This window comes from Microtus oregoni, unplaced genomic scaffold (genome assembly GCF_018167655.1).
Source record: "Microtus oregoni isolate MIOR12 unplaced genomic scaffold, Mior012 000020F_ref0000438, whole genome shotgun sequence".
Classification (NCBI taxonomy): domain Eukaryota; kingdom Metazoa; phylum Chordata; class Mammalia; order Rodentia; family Cricetidae; genus Microtus; species Microtus oregoni.
The window spans coordinates 36,709,973-36,725,603 of record NW_024543079.1 but is presented as its reverse complement, the minus strand read 5'-3'; the positions used below and the strand labels follow the sequence as shown (position 1 = coordinate 36,725,603).

The following is a 15,631-nucleotide window of genomic DNA, read 5'->3' as shown; positions in this document are numbered from 1 at the left end:
GCCAGTTTGCTATAGAAAAAAGGCTAGAGAGAATTTTACAGATGTAGGACAACCAGCAAAGGTAGAGAAAAATGTAACACTATATTCCTGACTGAATTAGTATTACTTTTTAACTAACTGCATATCTCACCTAAAGTAGATAGTTTTTTACTCTTACGTTCCTCAAGGTCTCAATGTTCAGTGACGTTTTGTTTTGGGAGTGGTGGCACACACCCTTGATCTCAAGCTCTGCAGAGGCAGGTGAACCTCCACGAGTTCCAGACCAATATGGAGAGAGTTCCAGACCTGCCAAGTGAAACTTTGTCTCTAAATAAACAATAAAATAAAATAAAATAATTGATGGATTATAATACCAAGGACCACCTGTACTTGATCACTGTAAACTCCTTTGCAAGATACAAAGTAAAAAGAAAGACCCATCACTACCCTTAAGTAAGCTCTCTGTCCTCACAACTGTTTGTGAAGCAAAAGAGATTTTTCTGTTTTGTTCTGAAGGAAAAGCCTCTGGTTCCACAGTCTGGCTAGAGCTTGCAATACAGCTAAAGAGAGTCCTGGACTCCTCATCTTGTAGCTCCTATCTGCTGGGGTTACAGAGACCCAGCCAATTTCATGGAAGTGCAGACTTAAAACAGTTCTAAGTTCTGTAATAGTTGGCTGGAATAAATCAACCCAGCTCAGCTTTCTTCGGAAACCTGTCTTTTTTTTTTTTTTTAAAGATTTATTTATTATGTATACAGTGTTCTGTCTGTATGTGCCTACAGACCAGAAGAGGGCGCCAGATCTCATTATAGATAGCTGTGAGCCACCATGTGGTCGCTGGGAATTGAACTCAGGACCTCTGGAATAACAGGCAGTGTTCAACCTCTGAGCCATCTCTCCAGCCCTGTAAGCTTGTTTTACAAAATTACTACAGACAGATTTGGTGACAACCTAATGACACTTTCATTATCCGCCTTTGTGTCTTTCACTTTGCTCAGTCAACTTCTCCTTTCCTGAGTTGTCACTCAGTAGGGACAGTAACTGAGTTGTAGAAACAATTTCCTGAAGATTATGGACAATATTCTTAATAATATTTCACTTATGAATTTGTATTTGTTACTCTAGTCTACTCTAAGACAATATGCACAAAATAAAAGGACATTTAGGCAGCCAGGCATTTGAGAGGCACAGGCAGGATAAAAAGTTCATGCCAGTTTTGAATGAACTTGGCCTCCATAGGCTCACATATCTGCATGCTTGGTCTAATGCTGTCAGAAGAGGGTTGGGTGTTAACCTTGTTAGAGTGGATAGTTAGTTGGAGGTGTCCCTAGGGTTGCTGGAGGAGGTATGACAATAAGGACATAGAGCTCTCAACCACCGTTCAGAACCTTCCTGCCTGCTGCCATATTCCCCTCCTTGAGAACGGACTAACCCTCTGAAACTGTAAGCAAGACACCAATTAAATGCTTTCTTTTATACAATTCCCTTGCTTGTGTGTTTCTTCACACAGCAATATAAAAGTGACAAAGAGAGCCAGTATGGTCTATGTAGTGAGTTCCAGGGAAGCCTGAGTTAGACAGACAGAATAAAAATGAACAAATGAAAAGGGCTGGAGAGATGGCTTAGTGGTTAAGAGTACAGGTTGCTCTTCCAAACAGCCTGGGCTTGATTCCTAGCATCCAAATAGCAGCTCATAATTGTTTATAAATCCAGTTCCAGGGGATCCAATGTTCTTTTCCATTTTCCATGGGCACTATGTCTATGGTATACAGACAAAACACACACACACACACACACAGTTATAGATGTCTCCTTTTACACCAAGCCCTTGGAACGTCATGAATTAAAGGCTGGGGCCAGGTAATGTAGCTTGGGCTACATAAGACTTTGTCTCAAAAAAAAAAAAAACCAATTTTAGAAGATGTCAAACAGCTGGGTTGCCGGGTGGTGGTGGTGCACACCTTTAATCCCAGTACTCGTGGGCAGAGAGGCAGGTGGGTCTTTTTGAGTTCGAGGACAGCCTAGTCCACAAGAGCTAGTTCCAAGACAGGCTTCAAAGCTACAGTGAAACCCTGTCTCGAAAAACAAGACAAAACAACAACAACAACAAAAGATCTGGGCAGTGGTGGTGCACGCCTTTAATCCCAATACTCGGGAGGCAGAGGCAGGAGGATCTCGGTGAGTTCAAGGCCTAATTTACAGAGTGAGTTCCAGCACAGAGAGACCCTGTCTCAAAACAAAACAAAAACAAAAAAGGACTTGCTGCATGGTCCTGAGAATGGCCTAGGAACGCCAGAGCTGCATCTCGCAACTTAGAGACAGATGTGGAAGGATGTGTTAGGTAGAGGTAGGGTACTTGAGCTGCTGTCTTGGTCTGAGAAGCCTCTCTTGCTGGAGGTTTTTTTGCTATTTGTGTGTGTGTAAGTAAATGTGGTTCTGCCGCGGAGCCTGTGTGGTGGTCAGAGGACAACTTTCTGGAGCAGGTCTCCATTGCCATTTGCTGATGCAGGATCCCTCCTGTGTCTGCTGTGATGCTGCATATTCCGGGCTAGCAGTCCACCAGTTCTGGGCTCTGCCTACCATCTCCCTGCAGGAATCCTGAGATTACACACGCATGGTAAAATATCTAGCTTTATATGTGATGTCAGGGATTGAACCTGAGTCAACATGCTTGCGTGGATAGTGCTTTTACCTGTTGGGCCGCCTCCCAAGCCTCCACTGTGTAGCCCATGTCTTCCTAGGCTTTCAGCCTTGCTGCCCTTGGCCGAGTCCTGCTGATGGACTCTGATGATATCAAGATTCTGTCTTAACTGGCCTTGGGGGAAGTCTAGGGGGAAAGTATTAAGAACCCCACAGGTTGTTCTAATATATAACTAAGAAAGGTAACCACTGATAAGCTGACTCCACTGTCACCTAAGTCTCTCCTACCCTACCTCTTACCATGGTCATCCGTATTTCTTCCTCTCCTACTAAGACTTGGGTATACTTCACCTTACCAACAATGAATGCACCCTTTTTTTACTGACTAAAAATGCCTACTGTCTCAAAAAGCAAGCAAAAGAGACTGTACATGATGGTGTAATTTAATTCTAGTACCTAGGAAGCAGAATCAGGCAGATTTCTGTGAGTTCAAGGACAGCTTGGTCTGTACAATGGCTCTAAGTCAGCTGGTGAGATCTTGTACAGACACACAGGCACACACAGACACACACACACTCACTCACCAAAGTAACAAACAAGAGGCCAGAGAAGAGATGGCTCAAAGGTTAGGAGCACCAGCTACTCTTCCAGAGTATTCAGCATCTACATGGCAGCTCACAACCCTTTCTAACTCCAGTGCCAAGGGATCTAATGCCCTCTTCAGGACTCTGCAGGCATGTACACGGTGCATACAAACCACACAGGCAAAAACACCCATACACATAAAATAAAATAATTTAAAAATGTGTCTTATTCTCAGTATAGTATGACAGCCCACGGGAACCAGAGCAAACGACCCTGCAAGAGACACACATCTCATCCCACACCCACTTCTGAGCATATGTTCCTCATCCTCCTGCGGGTGGAATCACCCACGCCACTCAGAACTTTTTTGGTTGAGGATTCAGGGCTGAGTCCATGTGCTGTGCGGTCAGAACAATGACACCCAGTCCAAACGGGCTTTCTTCCTCTTCCTGCCTCAGAAGCAGCTGACAAGTCCTTCTTCCAGAGACCTCCCTTTCAGAAACTACAGAGTGAGACCTAGCTCTCCAGGTCTCTATCTTTGGCATTTCTCAGTAACTCTTCTCCCCAGGGCTCCTGGCTCTACTTGGAACTCCTGGGTCTGTAAATAAGACGGTGAGACTTCACCAACTGGAGGAGATATGGCCTCAGAGACTCTCCTATCTGCACTTTTCTCTGCCCCAGAAGGGAACTCATCGAGGGAGCTGGGCTTGCAGGGCACAAACGAATACAATAAATGTGTAATAGTTTGTTTTTAATGAAACGGGACTCCTGCCACCTCATAAGGGACCCTCTCACCTCTAAGATACAGCCCGAGATGTAGATTTCATCTGCTTCTCTGAGATCCCAGGCCAGGCCTTCTACACCAAGCCACACAAGTTCAGTAGCACTCAGAGGCCTCTAACTCACAACTTTCTGGCCATATTGCATCCCTGCCCCAAGATGGCAGGAAGTCTAGTGATGCTTGGAGGCCACAGGATACATTCAAGTCAAGGCTGGAGTCACACTGAAGCCTGGGCAGGAAGGTCCTGGCCCCAGGAGATGAGGGAGTTGCTGGCCTGGGCAAGCTCAGTGATGGACACCCGGCCCCGCTGTCTGATGAAATTGGCCACGGCAGCCAGTTCCTCTGGGGTTATGTAGATGAACTTGCCCCGGTCGTCAATCACACCTGTGGGGACATGCACGTTGTAGGATTGAAACCCTTTTCCTACCTAGCCTGAAAATGCCCGTTTATCCTTTATAACTGATTTAGAGCTTTTTGGTTTTCCTGTCAGCCTGGCCCTTCCTGGTATATCAAATCCCACCTAGATGAGTCAGGCTGAGGCCTCTATGTCTTCCTTGTAACCAAGTCCAATTCTTCAGTGTCCTTTATTGCTTAACCCTCCCACCCTAGAGAGGCCAAGCTGCCTTTGGAACAAGTCCCAGTAGCCTTCTGTGGTCACACACTCCCCTAGGCCAGGGCTGTATATATACAGGACTGACTAATTCTCTCACCTGTTAGAGTTCCCTCGGAGAGTAGGTCTTGGATGCGGTTTATGGTGTCCTATGAGGGAAACAAGTCTCAGAGCTTGTCCTGTGGTTCCCACGCCCACAGACCCATTACCCCTCTACCACTACAGACAGCTTGTCCCCTGGCTGTGACCACGCTTCCCTTTGGAGGGAACTCTCAAGTGGAGGGACTCTGATCCTAGGATCTGCCAACTTGGAAGAGGTAACTGGATTTGGGCTGCTTTGGTCACAGGGAAGGCTAAAGTATGGCATTTGAATTTCCTTTTTCTTTCCTGTTCTTTTCATCTCTGTAGAAACGTAGGATTCCTGGAATGCCAAGAAATTCCTATACCCTGTTCCCTCTTGGCTGGAGTCAGCCTGGGGGTATCACAGTTTACCAAGCTCAGGCCAGCCCCACTTGCCACACAGACCCTCTAGCTGCGTTCCACGTTCCAACCCACGCTCCAGGGCTTACCTGAGTCCGCAGACCCATCTGGAAAGCCAGGTCTTCCAAAAGCACAACCTTGGACTGCTACAGATAAAATGAAGAAGAGGGAGAGAGGCTGAGACCACTTAGCCAGCTCTGAGCCAGTGAGATGACCTTGTTTTTAAAGAAAGGTTTTCTAGGGTTTTTTTTTTTTTTTTTTTTTTGAGACAGAGTTTCTCTATGTAGCCCTGACTGTCTGGACTAGCTTTGTAAACAGTTTGGCCTTGAACTCAAGAGATGTACCAACCTTTATAACTTTATAACTTGCCTTATAGTTCTGGGATTAAAGGTGTGTATCATCACCACTTGGTTTACACACCATTTTTTTAAATGAACATTTTAAAATTATTTAGAGAGAGAGCAAGAACAAGGAGCAGTTAGAGGACATGCTCAGAAGTGGCTCTCCCCATTCACCATGTGACTCCCAGGACTTATCCAGATCTTGATGTTTGATAGTACGCACCTTTACCTGCTGAGTCATCTTGCCAGCCCAAATGTTGGTCTTTTTGTTTTTAAGCTTTTAAAAATAAAAAATGGTGAGGCTGGAGTGATGGCTCAGAGGTTAAGAGCAGTGGCTGTTCTTCCAGAGGTCCTGAGTTCAATTCCCAGCCACCACATGGGGCTCACAACCATCTATAATGAGATCTGGTGCCCTCTTCTGGCCTGTAGGCAGAACACTACATAGATAATAAATAAATCTTAAAAAAAAAAAATAAAAAACACCTAAGTAAGATGTTGTGGTACAAACCTGTAATCCTAGTACTTCACAGTTAGAGGAAGGAAGGTCAGTTCAAGACCATTTTTGGCCATGTATTGAGTTTAAAGCCTGTCTGAGCTACGAGACTCCATCTTGAAAAACAAAAAAACCAAACCAAACTCATCTAGACTTGTGTTTGCTGAGGATCTGCCAGCCAAGTCATTAAGAAGGTGCAGAGCTGAGCTGGAGAGGTGGCTCAGTGGTTTAGAACTTGTACTCTTCAGAGGACTCGGGTTTAGTTCCTAGCATCCATGTGGTGGCTCACAACCATCCCTAACTCCAGTTCCACAGAACTCCAGGAATACAGGCATGTATGTGGTGCAATACATTCATGCAGGCAAAAACATTCACACACATTAAAAAAAAAGGGGGGGGGTTGAAGGAATAGGAAACAAGAAACACAATTCCTACCCCTGAGCTAAAAGCATCTCTGGCAAACAGAAGTAAAGAAAAAAGGAAAGGAAAGACAACAGGCCTTTCATGAGGGACCATGGAGACCACTCCTCCTTTATATTTGTTTCCCACCCCTTCAGACTAGATTTCCGTAACCCTGACATTTTCTTTTCAGTCATCCTCTTCACACTGTCTGAGGTATGGCCACACAATCATCACTAGGGATAGTGCTGTCCAATCCCCAGACTCACACACAGACTCTGGGCATGACTGAAGTGGCAATGTACGCACTCAGGAGGCAGAGACAGACGCAGAGGGATTGCTGAGAGTTCAAGTCTACACAGTGAGACTCGAACCTGCCTCAAAAACAAACAGCTGGGTGTGCTGACACTGTGCACTCGAAACCTCAGTGCTGGAAAGGCAGAGACAAGGAGATTATTGGGGATCACTAGCCGGCCATTGGAGCCTACTTGGTGAGTTCCAGGCCAGAGAAAGACCGCACATCACCCCCTCTCCTTTGATAAAAAAGAGGGGGGCACCGGGTGGTGGTGGCGCACGCCTTTAATCCCGGCACTCGGGAGGCAGAGGCAGGTGGATCTCTGTGAGTTCGAGGCCAGCCTGGTCTACAGGAGCTAGTTCCAGGACAGGCTCCAAAGCCACAGAGAAAACTTGTCTTGAAAAACCACAAAAAATGGGGGCGGGGGGGGGGGGGAACGACAGACAATACCCAAGGAACCAACAATACCTGAAGCCTCCTGAATATGTGCATATCCACGTATACAGGTACACGAACACACACACGCACCCCCCCCACACACACAAACACACCAAGGAACTATATTAGCAGCGGAGAAAGTGCTCTCTGCATGCAATCCTATGTCCCGTACACAGACACACCCACACACATACAAACAAAGTAACCATACTAGCAGCGGAGAATGGGCTTTCTGTGCCATGTTTCACGTGCTGCTCTCACATCCTCAGGAGAAACTCTAGCTTCCAGTCAAGGAGTCACAGCTGGGTCCATACATGCATCTGCCCCACCTGTGCCGCATATAGCATAATCTTTGAGAGAAGGCGGTCCTTTGCATCTCTCTGAATCTTCCACAGGAAATGAGCTGGGGGAGTAATGACATGGTGATTGCCTCCCCAGCTACGTATGGCATGTGACTTGTCGGAATGCTAAACCGTATGTACAAGCAGGGGTGCAAAGTGAGGGTGGGAGAGTTGGGGAGGATACAATCATGAAGCAGTTGGACCAGGGATCGGGCAAGCACAGGTGATCTGGCCAGCAACTTCTACCTATAAAGCAGACCAGGCACTCAGCTCTCAGTAGCAGCTTGGGGCAGGACTGAACTCACCTCTTGGGGTGCTGGCTCCTGAGGATTGGGCCTGGATACTACGAGGGTCAAAAGTGGGTTTGAGCTAACAGATATACCTAGCCATGGTAGAAGTAGAACAGACATCCTTACTATTCGAGTGAAATCGAGCTGTGTGCAGAAATCCTCCTCCAGCTCTGAAATTATGTCTAAAGGGTCTGGTCCCTTGGAGTGAGGAAGAAGCTAGAAGGAATGGATTTCAGGAGTCCTCTTCCTTCCTTTAAGACGGTAGCTCCAAGGGAATAAACCAGCACAGGGTGAACAAATTCCTAAGCTCCAGGAGTTTGTAGAACATCAAGATGATGGTGGCACAAACCTTTAATCCCAGCACTCAGGAGGCGAGGCAGGCCGATCTCTGAGTTCAAGGCCAGTCTGGTCTACAGAGTGAGTTCCAGGACAGCAAGAACTACTTAGAGAAACCATCTCAAACACAAAACCAAACCAAACCAAACCAAACCAAAACAAAACAGGAATCTCCAGGGAGCCACCAAAGCAAGAGCCAGACCTACCCGGACACTTTCTTCTGGCCTCTGCAGAAAAGAGGGTAACCTGCAGCTGACCTCTAACCCACCTGGGAGGCCTCGTGAGGAAGGGACAGGAAGTTCTCGCAACAACAGCGGCAGTGTGAAAAATTTTGCTCAGGGCAGTGTGCCAGGGTGGAGTGTGGGCTTCATTAGGGAAATGCTCACAACCTAAGGGAAAAGGACCTTCTGGAAGAAGCTATCGCTTCTCCTTTCTAGGGATCCTGGGCCCTAGACATGTGCCCAGCCCCTCACTGCTGCTGGGAGGCATCTAAACTCTGCTCTCTTTTAGGAGAGGTGGGGGAGGATTATGCAAGCCCCAGCTACTTGGCAGCCCCTGATACCACCCCCACCATCGCCCCCGCTCCCTCTGCACTTCTTCCCTCAGCTGCCTCTGCACCTCTGAGCTGCACTTAAAAACCTCTCCCCTTCTCGCATCCTTTGTGGGAGAGAAGTTGCTTAGCAGCAAAGCAGATCAGAATGTGCTTATGCAACCCAGAGCAACATCAGGGCAGCCCGTGAGGTGGCGATGGATGGAGGGACACTGCTGGCTACCCTAGGTTACGATGGAAACACCATCCTACTTCTTCTTGAAAGCCCAAGTTCCCAGGCAGGACCACAGAGGACAGGACATTTGTTCCAATTCAGTGGCACCTCAGTGTGACTGACAGAAAACACATGTGAATTGACTTCAAAATACGATGACTCATTGAACGTGGGGTCTGAAGAACTGTCAAACCAAGAATTAGGACGCCATCAGAGGCTGGAGTCTCCCACACAGACCACTGTCCCTTCTCTACCTTCTGGGTCTGAAGGGAAGGGACTTTCCTGGCCAAGAAACAGTAGCTCAAGCCTTCTGGACCCCATGCCCATTCCAGTCCAGGACTGACTGGGATAGCCCTTACTTGGTCCTGAAAACTTACACAAAATAGCACAGATACTTATGCACACTCACATGGCAGAAGATACCAGAGTTCTCTGAGCCTCTTACCTTGATGTAATTGATGAATTCTGTCAGGAAGCTGTGAGACTAGAGAGCAGAGAAACCAGTGAGTACCAGCCCTGGCTGGAGGCACAGAGTTGTGTGCCTGGCCCTAGCTAGCTACACTCCTGGCTCACCCGCATGCTGCTTGCTTGCAGGCTGTCTTGTGTTCCCACCCCACCACCTGCTTTCCTGATGGGAAGCGCCTCCCAGATTAAGGGACGACAGGACAACACTCCTTGTGGAGACCAAGGCTACAGTCACAGGGGTCTACACTTACGGGCATCCAACCTGCTTCTCGGCACACAGTCAGAAGGATCTAAGGTGGTGTGAGTGGCCTTGGACCTAACACACACTATCCCTGTGGCACAGGTTTCCCAGGGGGTGGGCCCACCTGCTCCTCAGTCATGGTTTCGCTGACACCTTCCTCCTCTACCACGAAGGCCTCTTTCAGTTTCAGGTACTCCTCATGCTCCCGCCGGGCCTGCTCCTCCCGAGCCTTCCTCTCTTCCTCCTCCTGCGGATGTGGAGAAAGAAGAGGTAGGTATTTGGGGCAGCTGCCCACTCACATCTGCTCTTGTCCCTGCTGTCTCTGCAGAACACAAGCACGAATCACCAGAAATGCTGCTTCTCCAGGTGCTTCTCTCACCCCTTGGTCTCAAGCTAAACAACAGGCGGAGGCTCTCTCCTCGCCATCACCCTGGCAATGCTGCTTAGACCTTCCCCTGCCCCCATGCTCAGGAGATAGTGTAGGAAGAAAATTCTTGAAAATGTCACAACTTTCCCTGGTCACATCCAGACACAAACAACCAGCAGATTCTACTTCCTCCTACTTATGCATGCAGCCAGCCCGCTACAGTCTGGCTTCTGAACCACCTGCGTAGACAGCCTCACCCGAAGAACCATCCTGACTGCCTTGATGCACGTGGGAAGGCCCACCTTCCAGGAGCAGCCCAGACAAAACGGGCATGTCAGAGGAGATCACCTTGCCTCTTGGTCAGACTCTTTGCTCCCCTCCCCCTTGTCCATGGAGGCCAAAAGTGGACATCAGACCCTCCTGAGCTGGGGATACTGGTGTTGGTGTGCCGCCTGATCCAAACTCTGGTCCTCTGACAGAGCAGTGAGCACTCTTACCCAGTGACCTGTCACTCTAGATCCAGCTCTCTACTTTCTAAATGCAGCAGAACAGTGACTGACTTCCAACAAGTATGTGAAGGCGGGAAAAAACAGTAAAAGCAAACAGTAATAGCTCAAAAGTGGAGCACTTCCCTGGAAGGCACAGGCAGTGTTCAATTTTCAGTACTGGGAAACAAAACCAAACCCAACCCCATTCTAACCACAAGACAGACACCGGTCACTCCAGCATTCTGAAGGCAGAGGTAAGCAGAGTATAAGTTGGGGACACCCTGTTGAGGGTTGAGGCCTGTCTTTACATAGTAAGACCCTGTCTCAAAAATAATAATTAACTAATTAAAAAGAAAAGTCAGGCTGGAGAGATGGCTCAACAGTTAAGAGCACTGGCTGTTCTTTCAGAGGACTCAAGTTTGGTTGTTAGCACTCATAGGGCAGCCCTTATTTTTTTAATCTAAAAAAAAATAAATAAAATGAAATAAAAACCAGTCAATCCAAACCAAGGTACAATCTGCAACTACTTTCCCAGTACTCTTCAAATCTACCAAGAGGATAAACAAGGAAAACCTGACAAATGAATCCCACAGAGGCCTAAGCAGAAATGACAAGTAAATGAAACATGGTACATTAGGTATGATCCTGCAAAACAAAAGTACTTGGGCTGGAGAGATGGCTCAGTGGTTAGGAGCAATGGCTGCTCTTCCAGAGGATCTGGGTTTGATTCCCAGCACCTACACAGTGGCTCACAACAGTCTGTAACTACAGGTCCAGAGGAATCTGGCGCCCTCTTCTGGCCTCCAAGCATATGTACAGGCAAAACACCCATATAAAATAACTGGAAAAAAGAGAAAAAAATACTAGGGCTGGGATGAATGCAGCTCAGTTGGTGGGGTCTTTGCCCAGCAAGCATGAAGCCCTAAACAAGGCATAATGGTGCACCTCTCCTCTCAGGGCTTGGGAAGGAGAAACAGGAGGAAAGAATATCCTTGGCTCCACAGCAAGTTCAAGGCCAGCCTTGTCTCAAAAACCAAAAAGAATAAAAAAATATCTGAAAAAGTGTGACCCTTAATCTAAGGGTGTGTTACTATTGCTTTGAGAAATGTACCATATATACAGCTGCTGAGAAACCTAAAACAGGGAGGAAGTCAGAACCTCGAAGGTACATTAGGCATGATCACTTCCTCTGCTCATGCCTCCCACTGCCACGCCTCCACGGTTCCTGCAGACAGGGAGCTCTGGAACAAGGCCTGCTAGAGGCCCTCTTGTTTATGTACCCTACATGTTTGCACTTTCCCCTTTCCTGGAAACATAGATCTGGAATAATCTGGCAGACAAGGAGCCACGAACCACCTTTCTGTGGTGGCTCCAGTTCTCCAAGATCACTTCTATGCCAGGCCCTGGACAGATTCACCCATCTCTTCAGACTGTGGAGAACCTCGAGGTCCTTGGGACCTATTTCTCCACCTCCTTTTCTCCTCGGTACTTTCTCTGTCCAGATGCTCTGACCATGTTCAATGTTCTGCAAATGTTCTGTTCTTCGCAGCTCATGGTCACAGCATCCCCAGCTCTGGGCTGGAGCATTTGCTCAGCAGTTAAGAGCATTGGTCACTCTTCCAAAGGACCTGGGTCCCAATCCCAGAACCCACATGGTAGCTCACAGTTATTTCTAACTGCAGTTACGATGTCCTCTTCTATCCTCCATGGGCACCAGGCACGCAGGCAAAAGACCCATATAATTTGTTTTGTTTTGTTTGTTTTTCTGACACAGGGTCTCTTTATATAGCTCTGGCTGTCCTGAATCTCAAATATCTGCCTGCCTCTGACTCCCGAGTGCTGGGTATACACCCACCATGTCTGGCTTTTTATTTTTTAAACCCCATACACATATTTTTTTTTTTTTTTAAAAAGAGCCAGGCATAGTGGCACATACCTTTAGTCCTAGTACTCAGGAGTCAGAGGCAGGTGGATCTCTGAGTATAAAGTTAGCCTGGTCTACAGAGTGAGTTCTAGGACAGCTAGGGCTACATAGAGAAACACTATCTTGAGTACAACAACAACCCTCAGTTCAAACCCATAGTGCTTCCACAGGTGATATTTTAAGGCCAGGGGAAAGAATAAACAAGGGCAGGCCCCTGCACTGGATCCACAGACCATCTTCTGTTTTGTAGATAGGAGTTAGCTAGTTAGTCCAAGATGACCTGCCTCAGCTTCTCAAGTGCTGGGATTAGAGATACGAGCCACCACCACACCCAGTACGGTACCGTGGCCTATCTTGTAGGATGGAGACATTTGGGAGCAATCCAGGAGCAAGGCGAGGCTATAACAGGTCAGACGACAGTGTCTGGAGTCAATCTCACCTTCTGCTCTTCCTGCAGGCGAAGCCGCTCCTCTTCCTTCTTCCATTCGGCTTCTCGTTGGGATTCTAGGCGTTTTCGTTCCTCACGTTCAGCCTCCTCTGCCTGGAGAGAGGTTTCTTTATACACATCTCCCCTTCCTCTGCCTAGTCCTGTGCCAGGACATAGGCTAAGACTGCAAGAGACAAAGCCGGGCAGACAGCGAATACCAGCCTAGCATCAAAGGGACCCCAAAGACAGTCTCTCGGGAGCCGAGCCCCATCCTCTTGCTTGCCTCACGCTGGGCTTTTCGAGCCTGTTTTTCCTCTAGCTTCCGTAGTTTCTTGGCTCCAATTTTCCCTGTTGGGTGAGCTTCTGCTGGCTTCTCAATGCCTTCTTCCTCCTGGGCTGGGTATGGTCAGACAAAAACAACTGAAGCCCTAGGCAGAACTCCTTCCCCCTCCCCCGTTCACCTTCCTTAAGGGATGGGTGGATGGGGGTGGAGTGGGGTTTCCGTCCCCTCTGCCTTTCAAAAGCATCTACCATAAATGTGCACGCACACGTGAGTGTGGGTGTGAGAACATACACGTGTGTACTTGAGGGATTTGAAGGCCACGGGGACAAATGAGACTTTAGATACTGCACAGCTGCAAGATGTCAACCCCTGAACGTTTGTGGCTCACAGGTGTCTGTACCTGCAGAAGTCTCTGTGCCAAGCCTCCAGGGAATGATGGCACTGTGCATAAATCTATTCCAACTGTAAATTCAACCAGGATTCTTCCTTTACCTTAACAGAGACAGACTGAAAAAATAACCCCAGCCTGAGGACCACTCCAGGGCCAGCTGAAAATGAATGATATGTAGATGTCTGAGCCTCAGAGAATATGACCGAACTCTGAGACAGGAAGGCTGGCGATGAGAGGCCTCTTCCCTGTTGCATGTATTGCTTTTGAAACAGCTATATTACCCAGATTGGCCTGAAACTTGCCATGCTCCTGCCTCTGTCTTCTGATGTAGGAATTATAAGCACGTACCACACATTCACTATCGCGTTCTTTTTAAGCCAAAAGGGCTAATAATCCCAAGGCAAATGTTAAACCAAGGGAAAAGTCCCAAACTTGCCTAAATTCTGAGTAAGGTCTAGCAATCTCATCTTCACCCTGAAGTCAGACTTCAAGTACCAGAGAAGAGACATTCTTTCCTTTCATACGGAGGACTTTGTGAAACTCCAAGTAGCTGACATATGGAGGTACATGTCACCAGGAATGTCTCTATCCTCAAGCACTTATTCTAGGGTTACAGGTAACCCCACTGAACCAAGATGAAGGGAGAAAGGGATTGCTTGATGGAGTACGGATTGGGCTAACAAATGTTGACTTTAAGGACCAAAGTCCAGGCCCAAGACTCTGGCCCCACCACTAAACGTCCTTCCTATACTGTGGCTTCATACTCCTTGCCCTTACCTACTCTGGGTAACCCCCAGAATTCAGCCCCCTTCCCCCAGGCTGGGCCCTCTCACCTGGAATAACAGCTTCATCTTCATGCTCATCCACTTCTGCCCAGGCCACTCGCTGGGCTCGACGCTGGGCCTGGAGACGGCTGCCCAAGTCCCTCCGCCGCCGTGGCTGGCCTCCAGTTCTCTGCTCCTCAGACTCCCGCGGCCCAGGCTGGGCTACCTGGCCTGCTGCAGCCCGCTCTTCCTCATTGTGCAGTGGCTCACCACCAGCTTCGGGGAGGGAGGAACCATGACACTGTCAAGCAGCCCATCCTCTTGATAGTGTGGAGGAACAGTATTGTGGGAGTCTCGGCCTCCCCTGCTCAACCTCCTTCCAGACAATAGCTGCCCAAAGCCCAGTGTTCCAACTTTGGTCAGTCAAGCCTTTATTATTTATGCCTTGGTCTGATGCTGCAAGCTTATTCCTCATTTCCTACCCGCTTTAATGCCTTCATCTCCTTTCAACTCACTCCCCTCCGCTTCGCGGGGGACCCGCTAGAATGCTCTCACCCTGAGCTTTACAGATCGCACTCGATGTCCACTGCAAGATGGCATTTATTTCTTAACACTATGCTATAATTTTAGAGGGTACTCCAACCAGAAGCACATTTCACCGTCAAGGGCTGAATCTCTCCTCCCTGGAAGATTTGCTGGCTATCACCTTTACCTCAGAGACATTCTGAAACTCCTAAGCATACGAGGAGTGTTAGTAAGGAGGACTGCTTCGTGCCAGGCCAATGACACTGCCTTCTGAGCCTGGTGAAGGGGAGGCCGAGCAGCGAGGGTGACCCTCTTTGATGGGGAAGGAGACGCCTTCAGAATTTCCTGAGGCTGCCTCGCCCTCCAATTGCCAGTAAGCTGAACACACAGGGCAGGATTAGAAAACCTGCAGCCTCTCCTATTGGTGCAGAGCAGAACCGCAGGCTTGGTCCCCAGGTTGCATCCCCAACCCTAGGCTCCGTACTACTCCCGAGTGCATCCACACGCGCGTGCGCAGAGCTGTCCCAGGTCCGCGCACGAGCTCCTCGTAAGCACGGCAAGACACGTCAGTGCATGCGCACGAGTCGCGACGCCACGGCCTACCAAAGCCCAGGAAGCCTGAGAAACGGACTCCTCCAGCCCTGGGACGGCGGCACCTCCTACCTGCTGCCGCCCGACCCCGGCTGCGAGTCAGGAAGAGGATAAGGCCGATGAGCAAAACCGCCGCCGCCAGGTACACCCACGGCCCCACCATGACGACAGACAGCCTCGCCGTGAAGCCGGCGCGCCCGCGGGACCCGGATCGCCAGGCCCCGCCCACTACCGTACGCTCTGCCCAGCCGCACGCTGTGCTCCGCCCCCGCCCAGGGGTGACGGGACCTCAGTTAACCAGGTCCGGGCTGCTGCCCCGTGTCTGTCACCCCAGCGTTCGGGAAGTGGAGACCCTAAGATCAGCATTTCCGATGCAGCTAAGAGCATTGGCTG

General features: G+C 48.8%; 1 protein-coding gene across 1 annotated transcript; it reads right to left on the bottom strand.

Annotated features, from left to right (window-relative positions):
* Positions 1 to 3,938: 3,938 nt before the first annotated feature.
* On the bottom strand, positions 3,939 to 15,464 carry Ddrgk1 (DDRGK domain containing 1). The gene is made up of 9 exons (XM_041670404.1): positions 15,311 to 15,464; positions 14,192 to 14,398; positions 12,968 to 13,080; positions 12,697 to 12,798; positions 9,603 to 9,725; positions 9,218 to 9,256; positions 5,165 to 5,221; positions 4,696 to 4,744; positions 3,939 to 4,369 (listed from the first exon to the last, which is right to left on the bottom strand). The coding sequence occupies exons 1-9, from the start codon at positions 15,399 to 15,401 to the stop codon at positions 4,203 to 4,205; spliced, it is 948 nt and encodes a 315-aa protein (XP_041526338.1). The 5' UTR covers positions 15,402 to 15,464; the 3' UTR covers positions 3,939 to 4,202.
* Between the last annotated feature and the right edge of the window lie 167 nt (positions 15,465 to 15,631).

Excerpts from the sequence above, each read along its gene's own strand:
- Ddrgk1 (XM_041670404.1), bottom strand. The coding sequence starts at position 15,401 with ATGGTGGGGCCGTGGGTGTACCTGGCGGCGGCGGTTTTGCTCATCGGC. Across the intron at positions 14,399-15,310 it reads CCGGGGTCGGGCGGCAGCAG|CTGGTGGTGAGCCACTGCAC; the intron begins GTAGGAGGTGCC and ends CCCTCCCCGAAG. Across the intron at positions 13,081-14,191 it reads AGATGAAGCTGTTATTCCAG|CCCAGGAGGAAGAAGGCATT; the intron begins GTGAGAGGGCCC and ends GACCATACCCAG.